Source organism: Alligator sinensis, unplaced genomic scaffold (assembly GCF_000455745.1).
Source record: "Alligator sinensis unplaced genomic scaffold, ASM45574v1 scaffold64_1, whole genome shotgun sequence".
NCBI classification, from domain to species: domain Eukaryota; kingdom Metazoa; phylum Chordata; order Crocodylia; family Alligatoridae; genus Alligator; species Alligator sinensis.
Genome location: NW_005842458.1, coordinates 21,116 through 45,505, shown reverse-complemented (window position 1 = coordinate 45,505; position 24,390 = coordinate 21,116). Strand labels below are relative to the sequence as shown.

Below are 24,390 nucleotides of genomic sequence, written 5' to 3'. Positions count from 1 at the left end.
TGCTTCCAGTTTTGGGCTCCACAATTCAAAAAGGATGTGGAGAAGCTTGAGAGAGTCCAGAGAAGAGCCACGCGCATGATCAGAGGTCAGGGAAGCAGACCCTACGATGACAGGCTGAGAGCCCTGGGGCTCTTTAGCCTGAAAAAGCGCAGGCTCAGGGGTGATCTGATGGCCACCTACAAGTTTATCAGGGGTGACCACCAGCATCTGGGGGAACGTTTGTTCACCAGAGCGCCCCAAGGGATGACGAGGTCGAATGGTCACAAACTACTTCAAGATCGTTTCAGGCTGGACATAAGGAAGAACTTCTTTACTGTCCGAGCCCCCAAGGTCTGGAACAGCCTGCCACCGGAGGTGGTTCAAGCGCCTTCATTGAACACCTTCAAGAGCAACTGGATGCTTATCTTGCTGGGATCCTATGACCCCAGCTGACTTCCTGCCCTTTGGGCGGGGGGCTGGACTCGATGATCTTCCAAGGTCCCTTCCAGCCCTGATGTCTATGAAATCTATGAAATCTATGAAATTTTTCGCGGGTGTTGGTTGTAGCTGTGTTGGTCTAAGGCAGGGATGGGCAATTATTTTAGGCAGAGGGTTGCTTTCTGAGTTTTGGCAAGTCATTGAGGGCCACATGACAGGCAGCCAGGGGCAGATAAATATTAATTTTCTAAATTGTTTAGGGGCCCCGCAGGCTGGATGGAATGGCCTGGTGGGCTGCATCCGGCCCGCGAGCTGCATTTTGCTCACCCCTGGTCTAAGGACATAGGCAGACAAAGTTCTTTGGGTAAATGTGATATTTTTTAGACCAATTCAGTGGTTGGAAAATTTGTTCTTTGCAAGCTTTCAAGCACAGACTTCCATTCTATTCTATTCTGTTGCTCTTATTCGGACCCTAGAGAGAAGATGTAGACCAGCAAACTCTCCTTATGCCTGAGGAAGGGGGCCTGTGTCGGAAAGCCTGCAAAGAACAATTTTTCCAACTATTCAGTGGTCTCATAAAAGATAACACATTTATCCAAATAACCTTGTCTACCTTGATTTGAAGCACTTTTACTCAAATTAAAAAATCTTTTTTGTGGATTTTTCTTTTTTTTTCCTCTTTAAAATTGAACTCTAGCAATTCTGCAAATGAAAGCATCATTTCAAAATGAAAGAAAACAAAAACTCTAAGTGTTTTGGTTCTGAAATGTCAGGACAAATCATTGTAACTTTCCTTGATTCATTTTTTTCAGTTTTTTTTTCTGGTGGAAGTTATTCACCATATCTGACCTGAATTTTCTATTGAATTCCACTGCATTTATCATGATCTGCCAGAAAATAAAATAATTCTCCAGCTCTGACATTTATGATCTCCTTATATGAGTGGACTATATGCTTTCTCATGGCTCAATCAGTGATGTAATGTATAAACATGGCCTTGCTGGATCTAGATCAGTGATTCTCAACCGGAGTGCATGGTACCCTGGGGTGGCATGAGATCCTTTTAAAGGTGTCATGGGCACCATGCAATATTAGGTGTTCAAACAGCTACACAAGATAATTCACAAGATAAACCCTAGAGATTTCAGATAGGACTCCATAATGTCAAAACCATTCTGTCCTGTTGTGGGCTTTCTGAGTTCTTTGCAACAGAAGAATTGTTCTCCTTTTCTGCAGTCAAGTAATTTGTGAAACCTAAGAGTTGGCATTTTCCAAAGGGGCCTTGAGTCTAAAAGGGTTGAGAATCACTGATCTAGACAGTGTGTCTTTCTGCCTTCTTGCAGGTCGTGCCATGGCCTATGTGCTAAAGGAGTTATTTCATCCCTCCAGAGGGTCCAGGCCAGACTTCCCTCGTACCCTGGTGTTGGTGACTGATGGACAGTCACAGGACGATGTGCTCCCACCTGCCAGAGCAGTCCATGCTTTAGGTAGGGACCTTGTTGCGTTATTACCTTTTTAAGGCCTTGATCCCCATCCCAGGTAAGTCAGCAAAAAGACCTGCATGGGTTCCAGTTGGGCTGGACTGGGCTTTATATTAACCCAGTCTCCTACAAGCTCAGTATTGGTTTTCTGAGCTTTTCTCTTTTCCTTATTTTGTTGAGTTTGTGGGTGAACCCTAAGCTAACCGCGTGAGTCAAATGCTCCACGGATGTGCCCGGCCCAATATTCTTAGATGACTAATCTCTGGATGGCCTAGTCGCTAAGAGATGACTTCCTCTCCTCAGCGTAAATGAGTTTCTGTGAATTAAGATAAATTCTAATCAGGAACTGAGGCACTGATATTTACTGCATGGTTGAGATTTTCCATGTGGATGCAGGCTTTTAGCCACACTGTTCCCAGATTCACTGCAACAGGTGAGATTCCGTACTTGGTTTGCAAACTCTCAACCTGTGCTTCTTTCTAGCTAGCACATGGGGTATTTATTTCAGGAATCGGTGTCATTGCTGTGGGCATCTCCAGAGCGGACCCTGAAGAACTGAGTAGCATTCTGCTTCACCGCAACCTGCAGAATGTTTTCTATATCAACACCTTCGATGACTTTCCCCAGATCATCAGGGAGCTTATAGATACCATATGCTCGGACTTGCAGCTGCCAGAAGCCCAGCCACAGCCTGGGCAGGTGAGCTGCTTTCTCCCACGGCCTTTCTATTTCTATGCTTCATTCTTTATTTACTTGGGAAAGCTTTGCAAATATGGTAAAGATTGTTTTCTGCACCTAGGCCTTTGTACATGCCACATTTTTTGCCCTTTCTTGCACTGCAGAGGCATGACTATTTGCACAAGCAGGTTTTCTGGACACTTTAAAAGTCTTTCTGGTGCTTTAAAGTAAAACTCCTCAGACGTAGTTTAGTTTAGCTTGCTGCGAATTAAAGCATCGCATCCATGGATTCATTACATGCAAACACAAAGGCACTCAAAATGTGTAATGTGCTTCTTTGTCCACCAGATGGGGCTGTGACTTTTTTGTAGTTCACCCCTTCAAATTACTTCACCTTTCAAATTGCTTCCGTTTTTTTTTTTCTGGTGCCATTTGTTGGCTCTGTGCTTCCACAGCTGTGTGGCAAGGCACGGGGTGGGCTGCCCTGGCCCAGGAGAGATGGGGGGAGGTATAGCACTGCTCTCCTGCAGCACCGGCTTAATTCATTCAAAAACCAAGTGCATGCAAACACTGATGCGAGGCTCCAAACCTCAATTCGTTTGAAAACCTAGTGCAGGCAAACATTGATGCAACATTCCAAAATAAAAAAGTTTACATTTTATAAACCTATTTAATTTAACGAGGTTTAAACCCTGTGGTGTGTATAGGTGCCTCTAGTGATTATGCTCTCACCCTGTGTCCTGATTGAAAGCAAGAACAAAAGAGGAGGGAGGTTTAGTATCCACCACTAGAAATTATCGTGCCATTGATATCAGTGGAACAAAGAGATATCAATGGAGAACTGTGTCCGTTTTTGGCCCCGCACTTCAAGAAAGATGTGGACAGATTAGAAAGAGTCCAGTGAGAGTGACAAAAATTATTAGAGGTCTGAGAAGTGTGACTTATAAAGGAAATGTTGAAAGAGCTAGGTTTATTTAGTCTGCAGAAGAAAAGACTGAGGGAGGATTTGATAACAGTTTTCAAATACCTGAAGGATGATTATAAAGAGGATGGAGATAGGATTTTCTTTGTAGCTGTAGGGGACTAAGAGCAATGGCCTCAGCTGCAACTGCGGAAATTTAGGTTGGAGATTAGGAGAAACCTTCTGACTATGAGGGTGGTCAAACGTTAGAACCGGCTACCTAGAGAGGTCCTTGAACTTCCACCCCTGGAAATTCTCAAGAGTAGGTTAGCTAGATATTTGGCTGGGATGGTTTATAGATTCATAGAGTCATAGATGCTCGGGTCGGAAGGGACCTCAACAGATCATCGAGTCCGACCTCCTGCCTGGGCAAGAAAGAGTGCTGGGGGTTCAGGTGACCCCAGCCAGATGCCTATCCAGCCTTCTCTTACAGACCCCCCAGGTAGGGGAGAGCACCACCTCCCTTGGGAGCCCATTCCAAATTTTGGCTATCCTCACCGTGAAGAAGTTTTTCCTGACATCTAGCCTAAATCTGCTGTCTGTCAGCTTGTCACCATTGTTCCTTGTTACCCCAAGAGGCTCTGCTCACCAGGGCGCATCTCCGATCCCTTGCTGCGTCCCCCTAATGAATTTGTAGGCGGCCACAAGATCACCTCTCAGCCTTCTCTTGCAGAGGCTGAAGAGGTCCAGGTCCCTCAATCTCTCCTCATAGGGCTTGTCCTATAAGCCCCTAACCATATGAGCAGCCCTCCTCTGGACCCTCTCGAGTTTATCCACATCCTTCCTGGACACAGTACTCCAATGCCACGTAGAGGGGAAGTATCACCCCCTTGGATCTATTCGTCATGCACCTGTCGACGCACGATAGTGCCATTAGCTTTGATGATGATTTCGTCACACTGACGACTCCTGTTCATCCTGGAGTCCACTATGACTCTGAGATTCTTTTCCACTGCTGTGCTGCTGAGAGGGTCACTGCCCAACCAGTAGATGTGCTGGATATTTTTACACCCTAGGTACAACACACTGCACTCATCCTTGTTGTATTGCATCCTATTGTGTACTGCCCACTTTTCTAACCTGTCCAGGTTTGCCTGCAATCGTTCCCTACCCTCTGGAGTGGGCATTTCACCCCACAATTTAGTATTGTTCACAAACTTGGACAGAGTACACGTCACACCCACATCCAAGTCACTGATGAAGATATTGAAGAGTACAGGTCCAAGGACCGAACCCTGCAGGACCCCACTACCCACATCCTTCCAGGTCCATACTGACCTGTCTACTATCACTCTCTGGGTGCAACCCCAAGCCAATTTGCCACCCACTGGACCGTGTAAACATCTAAGTCACAGCCTCTTAATTTATTTATGAGAATAGGATGCGATACCATATCGAAGGCCTTGCAATAGTCCAAGAAAACGGCATCCACCTCTACTCCTGCGTCTAAGCATTTTGTGACCCTGTCATAAAATGAAACCAGATTGGTTGGGCATGATCTACCTGCTACATATCCATGCTGGTTTCCCTGCTGCATTATTTTTCCTGCTGGACTCCCAGAAATATGATCCTTCAAAATCTGGGCTCATCTGGGAACTCTCGCACCCTAAGTGAGAATCATATTCCTAGACCAACAAGCCAATCACTTATGACAGACAGCTTTTAGTCAAAGATGATCCTGCCTTGAGCAGGGGACTGAACTAGGTAGCCTTGTGAGGTCCCTTCCTACTCTGCTTTCCTGTAATCCTATAACTTTCTAGCCCTTTCATGGTTATTTGCTAACTTGGTGACATATCAGTTATGAAGGGAAAGGATATCTGAGGTCACTCTAAATCTATAGTCTTTTCCAGTTCCCACCTATGTGTCTGACTTCATCTTGGCAATGTGGTGGCAAGAGGCTGCAACTAAACTGGTTCCTAAAACTCATAATCCGTTTTGACCAGGAGACATCTAACCTGAGCTATGCGTTATAGGTTGCTGGACGCAATGCGAACAAACCACAGCAGTCTGGTGACATGGACAGGAAATCCTTGGCCTATGATCCATCACCTGTTGACCCACAAATCGAGGGACCCCCGGGGCCTTGTGATTCCAAGTGCCTGAAGGTGAGATAACTGATAGGCGCTCGTGACTATGTGCTTGGGGAATATAGGTGCAGCCAGTGCATGCAACTGTGAAGTATGAGCTTGATCCTCCAACAAGCTACTCCAGTGTTATGCTGATGATACAGGACTGACTTGAACAGAATCACAGCATGCAGATTTGGAGCCGCGCAGTGGAGAAGCAGAGCCTTCTTCTGAAGACCTCGGCCTAGGTCACAAGCAGTTGGCATTTGTCTTCTGCAACATGCCCACAAGTCTTGCTCAAGCTAGCACATGTCATATTCCTTGGACTGTTAAACACACTTTTCTGAAACCAAATATTTCTTCTAAAAATAGCTGCCTCTTAAATCTGAGAAGGAAAAAGGGAAGGAAAGTGATCCCATCTGCTCCATAGAGGCTGTAGTCTTTACTTTTTATTTCTTGAATTGAGAGTCAGAAAATGTGGATGCAGCATACATTTAAAGATGTCATATTATTAGAAGGAACATGGTACCCATTAGAAAGCCTTCAAGCATTATTTTAAAGACTTTGGGGGTTGGAGAACCCACCTATGTCCCCATTAATGTTATTCCAGTAGTTAACGACCCTCGCTGTTTTAAAACCCCAAACCTGTTACAGACCCCAAGAGCTAATAGTTTGGTTGTGTCCTTGTCACTGAGACTAAGATCCATTCCTGTGTCTGTAAAGATAGACCAGAAAACCATGAGGCATGCCCTAGCTCTTGCATCTCCATTTTAGTAGTCTCCATCCTATGCTACAACTCCTTGTCGTGTGACTGTAGTTGCATTTCCTTGTCCTGCAAGGTGCCCCCCGCCCTGAGAAGCGATCGCCCTCCAGTTCAATATACAGAAGAGGCATTGTCCTCATAGTTTGTGGCCTAGGGATGGAGGAAGATAAGCAATGCATGGCATAAAAAAAGAGGCTGATTTTGTTCTCAGGCTGGTTTTGCAAAGGATCTGCTCGCTTTCTGTCTACCTCCTATGTTGCCTTATTGGAAAGGGTGGAGTGGTGGCCCGGACGGGGGGTGTCAGGGCTCTGTAGGGTGGGTCCATTCATTTTCCTTTCAAGGGTCACGATGTCCTGAATGATTATTTCATTTCTCCTTTTCCAGAGCTACAGGGGCTTGCAGACGGGCAGGGGTTATGATCCGTTCGGCTTTGCAACAAAGGGAGAGAAAGGAGAGAGGGTGAGTCTAGGAGCATGAATGATGTCCCAGGTTACATGCCAGTGGCTACAAAGGGCAGTGGGAGAGCTGTCTCCAGACCCCTTGCATCGGTGCTTAAGGTGTTCTGTCCCACAATGCCTTGAAAATCAAACAGAACAAGGTTTGGAGGGTATGTACATGTGGGTGGAACATGTGTGTGTGCAAGGGTGTTTGTGGGTGTATATAAAGGGAGGCCAAAAAATGATGAGCTTATTAATAAGGAAGATGCAGTTGCCTCCCAGGGGCCTAAGTTTCCTGTAAGGCTGAGCAATGCGGCACTGCTGAAGTCAGGACCTGGGCACGGTTGAAGCCAAGAGACAAGAAAAATGTTGAATGACCTGGAGAGCTGCTCTGAGATCAGGACTGCTGTGCCCTAGAACTGATCAGTGATCATAACTGATCATGTACCATACACAGAGTTTGGCCCACCCCGCCAGGGTCACTGCTGAGTCCATAAACCTAGCTGAGCTTGAAAATCCTGTGGGATTTCTGAGTTTGGAAATTACATGGAAGTATTCAATGAGTCTTCAAATACCTGAAGGGTGATTATAAAGAGGATGGAGGTAGACTTTTTTTCCCCTGTGCCTGTAGAAGGCAATAGCCTCAAACTGCAGTGGAGGAAATTGAGGTTGGCGTTTCGGGGGAGCTTTCTGACCATGAGGGTGGTCAAGCTTTGGGACAGGCTGCCTAGAGAGGTTATGGCATCTGCTTCCCTGGAAATTTTCAAAAGCAGGTCGGACAGACACTTGGCTGGGCTGGTTTAAACAAGGATGATCCCACCTTGAGCAGGGCGCTGAACTAGATATCCTTCTGGGGTCCCTTGCAGCCCTACTTTCCTATGATCCTTCCCTTTCTTTAGTGGAAAAGGAGCCTATGCTTTATACAGGATCCTCTCCCCGCACCGTGCCAAACCTGCTGTAGGTCGGGCTTCCATGTGGTTCCCACAGCCCCGTCAGGGATATGCCCCACACTTGCCCTTGTTGTTCTCCATGTGTTTAGGGTCTACCTGGGAAGGATGGGATTCCTGGACTGCCTGGCAGACCCGGACGGACAGGGCCCCCCGGCTCCCCAGGGCGGATGGTAAATATGTGGATTCATGAGCATTGTCAACATTGGGGTTGATTTCAAATAGTCCCCCCAGCATTTAAACACCTAATTTTTCCATCCTTCTCTCTACCTACAGGGTCTTCCAGGTATCCAAGGCGATATTGTAAGTATCCTAAAACCAGCAAATCCTGCTTCCTTTCACCTGTGCGAGATCCGGCATGGGGCAGTCTGTGGGTACAGAGCGTTGCCCCTCTGTCTTAGTGAGATGCTGTTGTCATTGCAGCTGAGGAAGGGACGTCAGCAAGGAAGCGGGGAGTTAAGTGCCTCATTAGCACGAGGAACACCATGCTTAAGGCCCTGCCCATTTTCTGCCTATGTCCGATTGGGAGGAAGCATCACACTGATTTCGTACCATCTAATGGTGGGGACAACACCCATCACCTTACCTGCTCCATCTCGTTGCTTGTGCTTATACTTGTCTCCGTGATGTTGGAAGATGCTGGCTTAGTGGGCAAGTTTACGTGTGCATTTATGCTGGCTTAAATTTACTGCACAGTAAATTACTGCACAGTTAGTGGGAATAGGCCCACATCTACACATGCAGGTGTTAAAGTGCATTAACGCTGTGCTAATTTGAATCCCAAGTCAGTCCACACACACAGTGTTACTGCGCAGTAAGGTGTCTAAATGTGCATTACGGTACAGGAACTACTAGGTGTAAATTAATGACGCAGGTATCAAATTTATGCTCAAATCAGCATAAGTTGCTGTATTTACTGCACAATATGAGTGTGCATGCGTAGATGTGCACCTGTATTGCACAGTAATTTCGGTTACTGCATAGTAAATGCACATGTGTAGACGTGCCCAGTGTGTACAGTCATGTCTTCCTCTACTGGCCTCCACCAAGTTGGATAAGAGCCACATCCTGGAGTTGCCCTATGAGCTCAAACAAGGGGGGCACTTGTGGTTCTGGAATTGCCCACCTAGGTTCAGCCTTTGCTGTATAAGGGCAGTGCATAGACTCTCACTCTCAAATTGCTTTGTTTTCCTGCATGAAGCATTGTTCCCAGTCACAGCTACCACAGGGGCTCAAGCTAATGAAACCAGCATCTATATATGTATAGATAGATAGATAGATAGATAGACAGATATGCTCACTTATTCAGGGAACATAGGTGCTCACTTAATCAGAGGAACCTGTATAAGTGAGCATCTATATGTTACCTAGTGCAACTGAGTCTGCCACAGAGCATTGCTGATTGAAACCAAGCCTATGATCAGGTTACACCACATTATTTAATTCTGTGATTTATTTTAAACCCTCAGGGGCCTCCTGGATATCCAGGACCAGCGGGGCCGAAAGGAGACAGAGTGAGTTCCCTTATATGTGTTTCAATTGGAAAAAAAGCCTCTTTTGTGCACTGATGAACTATTAGTGTGTGTGCACGCTGTTGTCATCTAGTGGATAGAATCAGCCTTCCTCGGAGGCGTCGAGTGTTGGCTGCAGCCAAGGCTGGGTATTTTGATGGGGCTGTGCTGATGCTCCTGCTGGGACCAGTGCTGGAGGCTCCAGGCTAGAGGGTCTTTCCCCTCTGCTCAGGGTCAGACTAATCACCATATCTGGGATCAGGAAGGAATTTCACCCCATGGTCAGATTGGTATGGACTGTGAGGGGGGTGGCCTTCCTCTCTAGAGGAGGGCATGGCTTCTCTCTGCCTGGGGTCTCTTGAGTGTATATTAACAAACTTTTAAAGGCACGGCACATCAGCTGCTGTGGTTCCCCTGCTTTACCTGTGGCAGGTTTGGGTGTTAGGTCTTGTGTTATGTCAGGGTTGAGGGTAGCTTTACAACAAGTTTAGATTATGGATTGCATAAGATGGTTTGGATACAGCTGATCCTGCCCCAGGTAGGGGGTTGGATAAGATGACCTGTGGAGGGTCCCTGCCAGCCCTACTTCTATATGATTTCTATGAAAAGTTGTCAAATGCGAGTTGTTAGCCGTATACTACTAGGAGCCCATGAGGACTCATCCTATGGCCTTGGTTCGTTTAGTCCCTTTCTTCAGTGCCATGGGCACGTACGATCCAAGTGAGAGGGTCTTGGTCCCACCTCTGCTGAGGTCTCAGTCCCACCTTTGCTGAGGTTGTGAAGCTTTGGATGGCTTGGGGGTGTAGCGTTGTGTCATCTGTGATGCTCAAAAAATGGCTGCTATAAATGGTGAAGTAGGTAGAGACTTTCCAGAAGGCCTCTATCCATATGGAGGACATGGCTAGTGAGTGTCACTCTAGTATCTCTGTAACTGCAACTGCCCCTGGGATTTGGCTTGTCCAGATTCAATCTACTATTGGGTGTTATGGTTTTCCCCCACACAGAAGTCCCAGGGTGCAGATGGGGACCCAGAGGCACCATAAACTTGTAGGCTGAGCTCCCAATGAGCTAGACCAGGTACCCGGAGCAGTACAACCATGTCAGCACGGCGCTCCACTTGGACTCGTTACCCCTGGCCAAGAAATCCCATTAGCAAATTGCTAAACTGAAGTCCAGGATGAATGGATTCAGATAAACCCCTCAGGAGCCGGAGCTGTTTTGGGTCCAGTCCATCCATCTGTATGGAGATCATGTCCTACCGTCGTCTGTGGGAAAGGACTCGACAGCTGTTAACACAAAATCCTTGAACTGTTACACCTGAATCAGTGATTTATGAAAGGCTCTAGTGCTCTGCTTTGGGGTGTCTTTGAGTACCACCAGCCAATATACCTGTCTCTCATTGTCCTGTTCTTTTGCGACAAGTGCCCATGTTCAGGTCTCTCTACCAGCCTCTGAAGCAACATGACAATCAACTGAAGACTCAGGAAGGCTCATTGCATATCTCCATTGCAGTGCATGCAGTCACGCTGATATATGTCAGCAGGGGGTTCTGGTCCACCTGCAGGGAAAGGTGATGGTGGTCCATGTTTCTTGTGTTGCCAGTTCCTAGGATGGCTTGGAAAGGGAAGCTGAGCACAGAAATGTAGCCAGCAGATGGAGGGAAGTGATTCTTCCCCTCTGTTCAACACCAGTGAGGCCACATCTGGAGTCGTGTGTCTAGTTTTGGGCCCCCCACGACAGAAAGGATGTGGAGAAATTGGAGGGAGTCCAGCGGAGGGCAATGAAAATGGTTTGGAGACTGTGGGACAGGATTTATGAAGAGAGGCTGAGGGAGCTGGGCTTATTTAGTCTGGAGAAGAGAAGACTGAGGGTGGATTTAATAGCAGCCTTCAGCTACCTGAATGGGGGGCTCAAAAAAGGATGGAGCTGGACTGCTCTCAGTGGGGGCAGATGACAGGACAAGGAGCAACGGGCTCAAGTTGCAGCAAGGGAATTGTAGGTTGAATATTAGGAAAAACTTTCTCACTAGGAGGGTGGTGAAGCACTGGAATGGATTACCTAGATAGGTGGTGGGATCTCCATCCTTGGAGGTTTTTTAAGGCCCAGCTCAAGAAAGCCCTGGCTGGGATGATGTAGTTGGGGCTGGTCCTGCTTTGAGCAGGGGGTTGGAGTAGATGTGACCTCCTGAGGTCCCTTCAACCCTCATTTTCTATGATTCTCTGATCCTATAGAAACCACTTTTTGTGCTGTTTCTTGTTCAGGGAGAACCAGGCTATGTCCTAGGAGGTGTGGAAGTGATTCCTGGCCGAAACGGACAGCCCGGCCCTCCGGTGAGTAAATAATGGCGTCTGAAACAACCTCCCTCCCTTCTGCTCCCTTGACCTGTGATTATAGGGGATTGCACAGGCCCTGCTAGGGGCAGTCAGGGTTCCTGTGTTACCCATGCTCTAATAGAGGCTAAGATTGGGGCCATTCATTTATGGGAAAGGAGAGCTCCTTCCCCAAGATAGATGGAGGGAGAGGGGAAGGGAGAAGACATACAGACAGTCTAGATCAATGCTTTGCTACCCCCTTTGGGGTAATCCCTTTCTGGTGCTAGTGATAAAGAATAGAACCAGAGACCCGGCTATATTCAGCCCTTGCAAACTGTTAAACAGCTGCTGCCTTTTGCCTCAGAGGTGGCTGCCTTTCTGGCATGGGTGTGTTCACTCTAAATAATCGTATAGGCATACATCAGGGTCACGTTCATTGATATTTCTTGCTTTAGCCTTATCCGTCTCATGCACTGTGGTGACCCTCTTTGCTTTTAACAGAAGGGGGAGGGATGTCTTCCTAGAGTTCATGCCTGTGCAGCTTGGTGATTACCCAGGCGGGGTGATAGCTGAGCACTTCACCTATGCTCCTGCCCTGCTCAGTCCCTGCCAGATTCAGGTTCAGGCGGTGATGATGAAGAGAGCTGGGGATGATGAAGGGAGCCGTCTCTCAAATATTTGGCTGAAATCCTTTCAGGGGCAGAAAGGGCAGCCAGGCGTTCCTGGAGTAGCAGGACCACCGGGGCTGCCAGGACCACAGGGACCTCCAGGGACATCCACAAAGGTGTGTGTTACTGTGGCAAGCTGCTCTTCTGCATTGCTCAGGCACGTACAGCTGGGGGCCTGGGTCCAGCATGGGGGCATAAGGTGCATTGCTGTCATTAAGTCGCGGGGGGGACACACATCCTCCTGCCCTCCTAGACCCCCTGGACTTCAGGGGAATTGGCTTTGTGCCTTTGAGATGAAGGGGACCTTTCCCATTGATTTCTGTGGCTGCTGTAGGTGGCCTTTGATCACCTCCAAGAACTGGGTGGGTCTTAATGGTTCAGCTTCAGAGGACTGTGAATGCCAGCAAGGTGGCGTGCCAGAAGGATCAAGGCCTGAGCTTTGATCTCCCTTCTCTTTGCTTGGGGAGGACCTCTCTTTTGGATCTCCAGGGTTGAGACATCTGGGTCGTGCAGGGTAGACACAACCCTTCTTGCACCTACCTCCACCCTGGGGATAAGAAGACTTCACTCTCTAGGGATATAAGTGAGAGCTGAGGCCAAACGTTCAATCCTGTGTCCTCCTGCCTGGCAGGGGGGCCTGATGCGACCATCATGTGGGTTGATGGTCCTTGGAGGCCAACTGCAGCCCTGTGTGGTTCAGGTTTTTAAGGGGAGGCACCACTGGAGACAGGAAGGAAGAGTATCCCCACCCTTGTGTTGTAACGTTCCCCATCCTTCGTGTTTCAGGGAGAGCCAGGAAACCCAGGAAACAGGGTAAGAGTTACTTCCCCTTCCACTTCTGGGTCTGCCCACCTGTCTCAGCAACTGAGTAACAGCCCTGCTATGTGTTTTGAACCAGGCTTATGGACTGTGGTAGCCACACTTAACCCATGCCCTAGTGAGGCCTAGCATGGGGCTGTATCCAGAAAAAGTCAGGCAGGACCCTTTCAGGTCTCTGCCTCTCTTCTGACTAGCACACACCTCCTCGAACTGCCCATTGGTGCTAAGTATGGGTGTGGGTCCTCAGTGTGGAAGAGGCCTGAAGAAGAGCATAGGTCTGGACATAATTAAGGGGTGATCTTCCCCTGGTTGAGTGTCCTGCAAGGGTTGCAGTGGTTTCAGGGAAGCCACCATACCCAAGAGACCTGCTGGAAGAAGACTACAAGTGCCTACTTGACATACGAATGCACCTGTGCTGACAAGGCTTGGGTAGCTCCTAGAAACGTTGTCTGAGACAATGATACCGTCTCATGAACTTTACAGGGGCCTCGAGGAAAGAACGGCATTAAGGGTGACAAAGGAGGCAAGGGCGAGCCAGTGAGTATGGCCTGGGGATGGTCTTTCCCCTTTGGGCACTTTGAGCTGGATGGTACCTATTGGACACAAGCCCTCAAGGGTGGGAGGGAAGAATGCAATGCATTCTGGGATTGCAATTTATGTAGGTGGGAAATGTCTACTAATACTTTTCACTTCCTAAGGGGCCATGTGAACTTCTTCAGAGTCATTTGTGGTGCTTCATTTTATCACATGGCCTGTTACTACCTTGGTTAATACCCAGACTTTCCTCCTTTACAGGGGAGAGCTGGCTTGCCCGGCCCCATAGGGCTAGATGGTGCTCCAGGATTTCCCGGACCGAGAGGGGAAAAGGTCAGTGCTTGTGTAAAAGCCTCTCTATACAAATCAGCTCAAAGTAGGGGAGAAACCATGGAGTGCCTGTTACTAGTAGGATACATCAAATGCATGGAAGATGGAGAGCCAGGATCATGTCCCCGTCCCACACGGTGAGGACTTGATGCCTCCTGTGTCACAGAGTAGAAGAGATGCCATGTCTCTGTCCCATCCTCTGTATGCCTTTGTTTTATCTCCTTTCTTGGCTTCTCCTGACTCAAGGGTCATCTTCTGTTTGGCTCCTATCAGCCAGCGCTAGAGTCCTTTCTGGTATCTGGGACTTGCCTGCCTTGGCTGAACCTGGCTGATTTCCTTATTCCATTTTATACCTTAGCTGAAAACCCCTGTGGTCCCTTTCCTCGCATGTCCCTCCTTCCCGTTCAGGTCTAAGTAGCTCTTCTACTTGCATCCCTGCAATACCAAGGGTTACATGACCAAACATCTCATAGTCATAGGCTTTAGTCATGGGCTAAATCACTGCCCCTGCTTGTGGGGGTTTACTGCTGTGAATAGGACCAATTTGCTGGATGTTTTCTCCCCTCGCTGTGGGTACAATACTGGCTGTGATTGCTGTTTCAGGGGCAGGCAGGGATAGGTACCCCTGGCACGCCTGGCTTGAAGGGAGCGGAAGGAGAAAAGGTAGGTTTCCCCCTTGCAGTTGGGTTTGGATGTGTGCAGTAGTCAAGCTCTGCTTCTCCCTTCCACCTTCAATGCTCCTGAAATATTTACTGAAGGACTGGACCCAGACTCCACCGCCACGGTGGTGACTCTTTCACCATTGAGGGAATCAGTGTAGTCTGCCAGCTCATTTTATTCTCCCAAGTATTTGAAAATCGGGATGGGTGTAGCAGGGCATGTCGGGCAGGGAGGGGCCCTGCAGAGGGTTATCTGCAATTGCTGCATTTCTAGGGTAACTTTTAAATCAAGTCACAGACACTGAGGGTCTAATCTGCAACCCATTGAAGTCACTGGGACAATGCATATCACCCATGATGCATCAGGGCTATGGACTCCCATGATGCATTGCTTCCCCATTCTAAGATATGGGGCCATAGTAAGTGATAGGAGATGCAGTCCCATATTTAAATTTCTGACCAAGATATTCTTCTCACCAAGATCATTTGTTTCCATGATTTCCCTGTTTGATGGGTCTGGATTTACATGAGTGATAGATGCTGTCAAAATGAGCCCCCTGTGAATGAGTGGATAGATCCCAGCTGAGGATGGGGCTTGGAAAGCAGGCTTTGCTGGGGGAGGGAAAGGAAAGAAACAGATCGGTGGGAAGAAGAAGTGAATTAGGAGCCAGCAATGAGTCCTAAATCTGAGCTCTCTCTTTCTCTTCTCTTCTGCAGGGGGCAATGGGACTTCCTGGAGCAGAAGGACAGAAGGTGAGTATTGATGGACATGCATCCAAGCTGAATCTTTGTCTATATGGTTATTGAAGTTAACAAGCACCTTGATTGCCCGGGTTAGCCCTGTCCTTAAGCAGTATGTCCTACTGTCCAACAAGATTAGCAACGTTACAGTTTTGTGCCAGTTTTGGCCAGCTGTCTATTTTTCATCCCATTTTCATGTATGTCTGGTGCTTGGCCACAGCCAGATGGTAATTTATCGCCACCCTGATGGACAGACACGAAGAGTAGCTGACTTACATAACACCGTGGTGCTTCTTGACAGCATTTGTTGCAACGTTCGCCTACTTGCACTGCCTCGTTGTGTTTCGTGGCAGTCAGCTGGCTGCAATTCTTTGTACTCAAGCTCCGTCTTGCAGTTTTATCAAATTGAGGTGAGGGAGAGTTTTTGTCTTCTTGAAAGAACACTCAAAACCATGGCAGGGAAGAGAGGTGTTGGAGAAGCACTGCAAAAAAGCATATCCATTTCCTGAGAGGATGGCAAAGATGAACGAGTTTTGCAAAAACCTCCTTAATTCACCGGTGCTTGCGGAGGAAAAATGGGTATTATCACTCCCACCAAAACATCAATGCATCAAGAGGCTTTAGCGGCACAATGTTTTAGCATTTCATTAACCATGTAAAAAAAAATTGTCTAAGAGGTGTCCTGACAGCCAGTCGCTAATTTTGCAGATTTTCAAATGAGAGTACGTATTTGCAAATTTGCATTCATTTGCTAGATGAATCTGATGTCATGTTCGTGCCAAACAAGAAACCATGCACAGACTGGATTGTGTTAAACATGGTCTTAATAGGGATTATGGATACTTATCCCATTCTCTGGACTTAGCTGTTAACTGAAGTGTCCTTCCAGGTATTAACTGCTTTGTTCATATCTGTTGACCTAAACCGGGGGTGTCAAAGATACAGTCCATGAGCAGGATCTGATTTCCTGAGCCCTATCATCCAGTCCCAGTGATATCCAATCCCAGTGATTTCCTGAGCCCAGTGATCATCCAGTCCCTGTGATATCTGTGGATCTTGGAGTTGACCACTCATTTGGCCTGAATGAGTTTGACACCCCTGATCTACTCAACCTATTACCGCTCTTAGTTGCTTCTTCCCTTGTCCCTTTGCCTTCTATATATATAATTGTTGCTGTCTGCCAGGCCATTCATAGTGTGTGCCAAAGTAGGTTGTTGCCTACAAAATTTCATGTCTCTCTGAATCTGTTAGTCTCTAAAGGTATATGTACATCTGAAGCCATGTCAAAAAGGGAGGGGGTGTATTTTCTCTGGCTCAGGCAGTAGCTGTTGCTGGAGCCATACGAATGCAGCACAACAGCTCCAACTTTAACTCTGCTTCATCCAGGGTTAACGCTGGAGCAACTTTGATGCATTTGTATTGCTCCGAGCTTGTCCAACGGTAACCGTTAGAACATAACAGCTGCTGCACGCTCCCTGTAAGCAGCTCCCTTTTCTTGAAACAGCTCCAAGTGGACGTGTAGCCATGCCTAGGGAGCCAGCGTGGACTCCCTTCTGCCTCATTTGCAGAGGAGGCCATGTGGACCTGTTTTACATTTACAAAGCTTCAGGTCAAAAAGCTGAAGAAGATGGCAGGTATGAAGGATTCAGAGACATGAGACTCACTGATGGAGTTTGGAAGTTTCTCTTGGGCTCTCTTGAAACACAATGGCCTAGCCAGCTGGTGAAGATGCCCCATTGTTGTTTCATAAGCAAGCCTGTTTCTTGATGATGGAGCTTTATCTGATGAAGTGTTCGTTGTGTTTTAACCCTCCCAAAGTCTGTGAGGGGAGCAGCCACAAGATCCAGCTATCATCAAGAAGCATGGAAGACTTTGGGCACTGAAGAATGAAGTAAATCTCCTCCAGAAAACATTTGACTTGTTTTGAGTTTTGCATGATCTCTCCCTCGTACCTACTGAGAGGGTCTTTTCTCTTGCTAATAAGTTACAGAAGCAAACAATGACAGAAGAGAAGACAAATCTTGGTGTCAACCCTTAAACCAATGTGGATGCTTCAACTGAATTTCAAAGACTTGCGTTCTGACTTGTGACAAACTGCTGAAGAAGAAGGATGCCCTTCATAAAACACATGCCTCCAAAAATATCTTTCTATGAAACATCAACTACTGTTCTACGAACAAGCAACCCAACTGCCTCGCTCTCAGTAGCATCTGGCATATGTAATTGTTATTCAGTTATGGTCTATCAGTGCGTTTGCTCTCAGCATCATGTATTTATATAATTTGTCTTTGGATTGGGGTTTTTTTTCCCGTAGATGGCACAGGTCATCAAAGTCTTCTGTGCTGCTTATTGAAAATAGGTTTACCCAGACTTATCAAAGACACGCTATCTTCAGTCAAATTAGCAACACATAACTGACATTCAACCGCACTAAATTATTTCAGAGTTATGGTACACCCCTGATATAGGCTAAAGAAAGTTGGTAGCTTTAGTGGTTGGGAAATAGGTGGCAGTCTTGAGACAAACAGTCGTGCAGGATGCCAAGTGAGTGGCCTATCTCCTCACCTCTTTTCACATCAATGAAAGGAATTTTTTTTTCACATGAGGCATAGTTAGACTGTATAACTCATTGCTGCAGGATGTCTTTGAAGATAAGAACTTCACAAGATGCAGAAGGCAACTGAAGAGTGAGACTATCCAGTCTGACCTGTGTCGACACCGTTTTTGGAACAGAGTCCTGTATTTCTCACATACAACATGTAGCTTTCCCCCAAATAGGGGGTGCATCTCCTAAGTAGGGAAGCTGTTTTCTTTGGTGGAAAAGAAGCACATCTGGAGATGTGGTGCATGCCATGCCGCTGCTAGATGGGTGCCGCTTGTGTCTGCTCAGCAAACTGGAGGGGCAGAGTCCTGTTTTAACCCTTTCACAGCCATAGCTGTTGGCTAAGCACTGTGGTTTGTACTTGAAGCAGTAAGTGAGCTGCTGTTAACATCTTGATGAGGCTTGTATTGTGGAAACAACACTTTATATACAGGAATTTATATACAGAACTATTTTATAGTAAAGAACTAACAGTCTTGCTACTGCCCTTGCAAGAGTGTGGGGCCTTGTCTTGTGTGTCATAGAGTGAGTTCCCCTGGGAACATAGGGTGCTGACAGACATGCAGCTTCCCACTATAACTCATGGCGCTTCATAGCAAGTGCCACGAGTTATAGCACCCCACCTAACACAACAGACATTTTCTGTTGGTTGGGGGGGGGCAGGATCTTGCTCCACTTTGGAGATGGCTACATGTCTGTGACCTCTCTCCCCTACCCCTCTCCCCGCCAACTCCACTGTAGCCTCCAGGATGAGAGGGTGAAAAGGGAAGGGAGGGATCTTGGGGTTTGCTGAGTCTTCACTGGAGGGGAGGAGGGTGGTGGGTGCTCCCCTCCCACACTCCAGTGAAGACTGGGCAAAACCCACTTACTACGGTCCCATATCTTAGAATAGGGAAGCAGTGCATTATGGGGTTTGCTGAACAATGCATCTTGGGGTTTGCTGAGTCTTCACTGGTGGGGAGGAGGGCGATAGGTGCCCCCCCACCCCCACCACTCCAGTGAAGACTGGGCAAAGCCCAGACCAAGATCCCTTCTCTTCCTTCTCCTCCCTCCCATCCTGAAGACAGCACCAGGGGCACAGTGGGGCTGCGGCTGCATCAGCCCAGCTCTGCTCCCAAACAGGGGCTGAAAGAAATGAATGAAGGCACGCTGCTTTGGAGTGCCTTCATCTGAACCTTCATGTAATGAGGGTTAATTAGGGGCACAGTCAGGCACTTTTGAAGTGCTCTGCAACCGTGCACTTCTGTCAGGGCATGGCTCTAGAGCACTTTCAGGGGGCCGATCACGTGACAAAACATCACTTCTGCCAGCACCTATAGAGCATCCATAAAACGCGGCATCCCATGAGATGGCACTGAGTGAGGCAGCAGGGTAAGGGTTAACGGCTGGTCTTTTTAATGAGCAATTTCCAAACTCACTTCATGGGAAATTCAGGGAAATAATGCCCCTTTCTCTTTTGTTTAGGGTGAACCAGGATTGCCCGGAGAAGGAGGACCAGCTGGCCCAAGGGTAGGGTTCTGGATGAAGATAGTCTGAGGTTTAAAAGAAAAAACAGCTAATGAATTTAATGATTAAACGAATGTAGAAAAAAACATGAAAAGGTACAACAGGCCCCCCTGTCTTGGCTGGAGCCTCTCGTGTCACCATAGACACCTAAGAATAAAATGATGAGATTGTGTCTTGTGCTTCGGAGTTCATCAGCTGAGCGTGAAGGGCAAAGCTCTGATGCTATTCAAAGACATCCCTTTCCTTTTCCTTTATGAACACCTTTAGAAGGAACGCCTACCGCTTGCTTTTTGCAGTGTGCAGGGTTAAATGCTGGCAGGCTGCTGTTTTCCTGAAAATGTCTTTTTCCATGAATAAAAGCATCTTGTGTTTTGCAGGGTAAAAAAGGCCAAGACGGTGTCAAGGGAGAAAAGGTGAGTTTAAACAAATGATGCTTGAATCTAGACGAGAGAAAAAAAAATGAGCCTGATTTGTCATTTTTGGTTATATTGGTCAAGCTCATCAAAAATGGCAGCGTTATTCTGGTCTAAAGTCAGCATGCTTGACAGGGGAACTGGGCCCAGTGTCTGAGTCATCTGAACCTAGTGAAAGTGTGACCGATTTTCCTTGATTGAGAAAGATTATCATTCATATTTGTTTTGGGTTTTTTTTTTAATGGCTTTCTAGGCTTCTGTCATTCAGTAAGTCAGTAATCAAAACTGAGTTAAATATATTCCCGTCCAAAAATAGCCCCTGTACTTATAGCTGCTTGGATGGGAATAAGCTACTAAATCTCATACTACAGGATACAGGGAGGTTGGTCCCCAGGCAATGGTACATGCCTTCCTCTTTAGCTTCCAGTGTCAGACTGGATGGTAGATTAGATGCACCATTGGTCTGTTGTGTTCTGGCAACTCTTATGCACCCAATGCCTTTCAGGGGTATAGGTTGTAGCCGTGTTGGTCTAAGGACATAGGCAGACCCGGTTCTTTGGGTAAATCCGATATCTCTTATTAGACCAACTCAAATAGTTGAGAAAATTCTTCTTTTCAAGCTTTCGGGTACAAACACCCTTCGTCAGGCTGAGGAGTGCATTTTCTGTCCCTTGTAGGGGGACTGTGGAGAAGCCGGGCCGAGGGGACCTCAAGGAATTGCTGTAAGTAATTGGTTAGGCTGATTCTGCATCTTCCAAAGGGAGGCATCCCACAGCCTGTCCAGATGGCAGGGAATCGCCTTCCAGAGGCTGCATTGCCTGTTGAGCCACTTGTCAAGACACTTGCCACTGAAAACCTCATGGGCTCTGCTTGCTGTCTGCTCCGGTTACGGAGATTGGGTCTGATTCTCATGTGCATTCATGTTCCTCTTCAGCGCTCAGGCCAGGTGAAGGGATCTTGAACTGAAAGGCATTTTCCTTTCTGGAGAGGTGGAAAAGGACCTGAGTATAATGGCTTGCTTCCTTTTCCTTCGTCCTCCTGGGTGAATGGCATTAAGGTGGATAGCATGGGGCAGCGTGTTAGAACCGACTCATCACCATGGGTTCAGTTTAGGTGTTAATTGCTGGACAGACCTCTGGGTCTCACCCAGGAGCCCTTTTAGTACAGGCTATTGTGAGCACTGCAGAGACTTGTATTCCCACATCTTTCAGTGAAAAATGGGGCTGGAAATCTCATGAGAACAGAAGTTTTAGTAAAAATTTCATGCATGAGTGTATGGGTATGGCTGGGAATCCATGAAGAATAGCTCCTACCTGGTGAGAGGATCAGGCTATTCAAAGGTAGGGGTTGGGAGATAGACTTTATCACTTCTTGGTGACCCTTTGTGAATCTGGCCCTGGTTGGAGATCAGGAAGACTTCTTACGGTCTGCTGGCTGATTTGGCTGGGGTGGCAAAGGGTTTAAAGCATCTCGCTGTGGCTGGAGCAGTGTGAGTGAGAACCTGCTCTGGAGTCATACCAGTGGCCGTGCCCAATTGACCCACCTGCAAACGTGTAACTGGTAATTTGGGCTGGGAAGTCAAAGATGCCTGGATGTCCTGCTGGCCACATCACTCCCACTGCCATGCTGACGGTGGGCAATCACCCTATAGGCCACTAGCCTTGGGTGGACCTTTGTCCTTGATGGCTGATTAGTGGCCTAAGTGATGCTGGCTAGTGATTTTTGCATCACTCCCTAAAGCACAAGCTTCCGCATCATGAAAATCACCCCCCCCTCACTTAGCTGCATGTATGTAATCTCGGCAGAGAGGCCACGGACACAAAACTTCCCTCTCCTTGCTCCAGTTCCCAGCTGAGGTGTGTTGGCAGCGTGAAATGCAAAACAACTGCTGTCGTTTTCCACGTTGCAAAGTGTGGCCCCCTGGGGAGCCCTTCTCGACGAGACTCTTCTGATTATGTATAAGTTATGCTATCGTGTCACCTCACAGCCCAATGCATAGACTAAAAAAAACATTGGATGTGTTTTATTCTACTGGAAACTTCTCTTTTACATTCTGCAGGGTCTTCCGGGAAGAGTGGGGCAGAAAGGAGACCAAGTACGTAATACGATAATAAAACAATTTGTCCTAGTAGGTGGGCACAGGACCAGGAGTCAGGACTCCTGATAAACTGGATCAGAGCCTTGAAGTCATGACTGCATTGAGTTGCATTTAGAAATCCCCGTTAGATCATAGACTGGGCTTGTCTACATGATCATTGATGCACCTTAGATGCTGCGCATTTAGTTTAGTACTTGCTTAATAAAGTACTAAACTAAATGCATAGTAACTAGAGTTAATGTGCAGTAGCACCAGCGCATGGGTTTTTTTGTGACGCTTACTGCTCATTAGCCTAATAACACTGCACAGTAGGCTATTAGCACGGTTTTTACCTGCCACGCTACTGCATAGCATTATTCAGCTAATGTGCAGTAAGTGCCTCGTGTAGATGCACCCACTGGGTGCTAAGGGGATTGTGGGGTGTGCACAGGGCCTGAGCAAAGCCGAAGCTGGCAGAGCACAAAATGAAGTTTCCTTCTATCCCTTTAAGAATGAAACAGTTTGTTTATGGAGAGGAACAGCTGGGCAGGAAAGGGATCTCACAAGGTTAGAGGCAGATGCATCATGGGGTGTAAGTAGATTAAGCCAATGGGACATTTTATAAGCAGAAGACCCAGCCTCACCGTCGAGCTTTGCTTCTCAGCTGGGAGCTCACAGGTGACTGAAGAAACGTTTTGGTTTTTTTTAGATGAAAAAAACTTAATTTTTTAAGTTTAAAAAAACTGCTTAATTGCCTGTTAGCTTCATCTATGTACTTTGCTTTCCAGGGGATCCCGGGATTTCCAGGTGCTCCAGCGATGGGGGTAACTATGAATGCTTTCTGGGTCTAATAACTTCCCGTGGGTAATGTATCCTGCAGCCTGTACTCAGTCCAGACTTGGCTTGTGTTACTGGGTGCGCACCTTTACAGCAAGGCAGTGATGAAGAAGCAGGAAAGATGTGTTTCCCTGAACTGTCTGTTCCCACTCGATCAAATTCCCGCTGTGGGCACTGGATGGGCGGTTGCTCGTTGCACTTGTAGAAGATAATTTGGCTCCTGTCATCTGCTCCTTGTTGGAATTCCACTTGGTTAAACACTGTTATGTCTTCGGCGTTATGATGTCCCTGGGGATCAAGACCAAGGCCTCTTAGTTTCTGGTATTGTACAGATGCTTAGGAAAAGCAATTTTGCAATCAAATCACATTCATTTAATCTGATTTCCGGTTATGAGAGTCATCGCGTGGCAGATTCATGCTCTCTGAGGGCACTTTAATCTATGCTAATGGATGCTAGGACCTGCTGGAACTATCAAGGCTCAGCCCTGGAATGACTCCAGTCCTTGATCTGTGTTGGGTTAAGCCTCCGCTGGTTCATGTGCAGGGCTGAGCTGCCTATTAATTACCTTTCAATGCCACACTTAAATCCAAATCCCATCTCAGGGGTTTGAGATAGGTCCTAGAGTCCTCTCTGGTGCCTGATACAGCAAGGAAGCTGGATTCTGCCATTCAAATGCAGTGGGTGAAGTCCCAGAAAAGAGCAGAAATGGTGTTTTTTCTTCTCCTGTGGAATTTGAATTGTGCTTTCTCCCCAGTGGAACATGATGCAAATACATCCCCCTTGGGAAGGGAGGCTGTGTTTCTAAACGAGAGGACACTCATGTGGCTTCCTTTCATCCTCAGGTTGTGGGACCTCCAGGCAAGAAGGGCAGCAGGGTAAGGGTGTTTAATTGCACGGAATTAAATTGCTGTTAGTCCTTTCTCTAAGGCAGTGCAGGTGTCCATTGGGTGCGTCTACACATGCATTTGATCCAGCCTAAGTTTACTCTGGAGTAAGCACTTTCTGACACGCATCTACACATGCGGGGATTAGGGAGCAGATTTGCTGCTCTATGCACCAAGTTTCCTGCAGCCCTGCAATGGGCCCCTGCCACCACAGGGTGCTAGCCCAGGGGCTGTCAGGGAGCCCGGGCCAGGAGACAGCTGTCCCCGCCCCGGCAGCAGGGAGCTCCTGGCCCTGGCTCCTTGATCAGGGGCAGGGGACTTGGAAAGAGCTGCAGGGGAGGGCAGGTCCTAGGCCCCTGTCCGAATCAGCTGGTAGGGTAGTTAGTAGCTAGCTCACAGCTAGCTTTCCCACCGGCAGATCTGGGCAGTGGGCTGGGACCTACCGAAGCCTTCAAGCTCTTTCCAAAACCTGTGCCTTAATCATGTGATAGGGGCACGGGACCACGACCTGTCCCTGAGCAGGACAGTTCCCAGCCTCTGCCTGCACCTGCCCCATGGTGCTGGGCCATAAGGGTCTCCCAGCACTGGCCCTGCGGCCATGGAGCCAGCACTGGGAGATAAGTCTCCCAGCCCCCTGCTCCCCAGTCATGATGGTGGAATGGGGGCTGGGAGATAAGGCTTTCCCAGCTGCTGCTCCCCAATGGCGATCTCAGAGCAGGGAGGTTGGAGCTCCCTGCTGCCAAGGC

General features: G+C 47.7%; 1 protein-coding gene across 1 annotated transcript in view; it reads left to right on the top strand.

Annotated features, from left to right (window-relative positions):
- Positions 1 to 24,390, top strand: part of LOC112551404 (collagen alpha-1(VII) chain-like) — a gene marked incomplete at its 3' end in the record, with an annotated part of 93,856 nt that overhangs the window by 49,328 nt on the left and 20,138 nt on the right. The window contains exons 23-41 of the mRNA XM_025212351.1: positions 1,761 to 1,904; positions 2,407 to 2,597; positions 5,511 to 5,642; positions 6,751 to 6,825; positions 7,843 to 7,923; positions 8,027 to 8,053; positions 9,220 to 9,264; positions 11,523 to 11,591; positions 12,271 to 12,357; positions 13,028 to 13,054; positions 13,856 to 13,927; positions 14,528 to 14,587; positions 15,301 to 15,336; positions 19,391 to 19,435; positions 19,810 to 19,845; positions 20,523 to 20,567; positions 21,905 to 21,940; positions 22,711 to 22,746; positions 23,603 to 23,635. Of these exons, the coding sequence (XP_025068136.1) occupies positions 1,761 to 1,904; positions 2,407 to 2,597; positions 5,511 to 5,642; positions 6,751 to 6,825; positions 7,843 to 7,923; positions 8,027 to 8,053; positions 9,220 to 9,264; positions 11,523 to 11,591; positions 12,271 to 12,357; positions 13,028 to 13,054; positions 13,856 to 13,927; positions 14,528 to 14,587; positions 15,301 to 15,336; positions 19,391 to 19,435; positions 19,810 to 19,845; positions 20,523 to 20,567; positions 21,905 to 21,940; positions 22,711 to 22,746; positions 23,603 to 23,635 (1,277 nt within the window). The remainder of the gene's footprint in view (positions 1 to 1,760; positions 1,905 to 2,406; positions 2,598 to 5,510; positions 5,643 to 6,750; positions 6,826 to 7,842; positions 7,924 to 8,026; positions 8,054 to 9,219; positions 9,265 to 11,522; positions 11,592 to 12,270; positions 12,358 to 13,027; positions 13,055 to 13,855; positions 13,928 to 14,527; positions 14,588 to 15,300; positions 15,337 to 19,390; positions 19,436 to 19,809; positions 19,846 to 20,522; positions 20,568 to 21,904; positions 21,941 to 22,710; positions 22,747 to 23,602; positions 23,636 to 24,390) is intronic.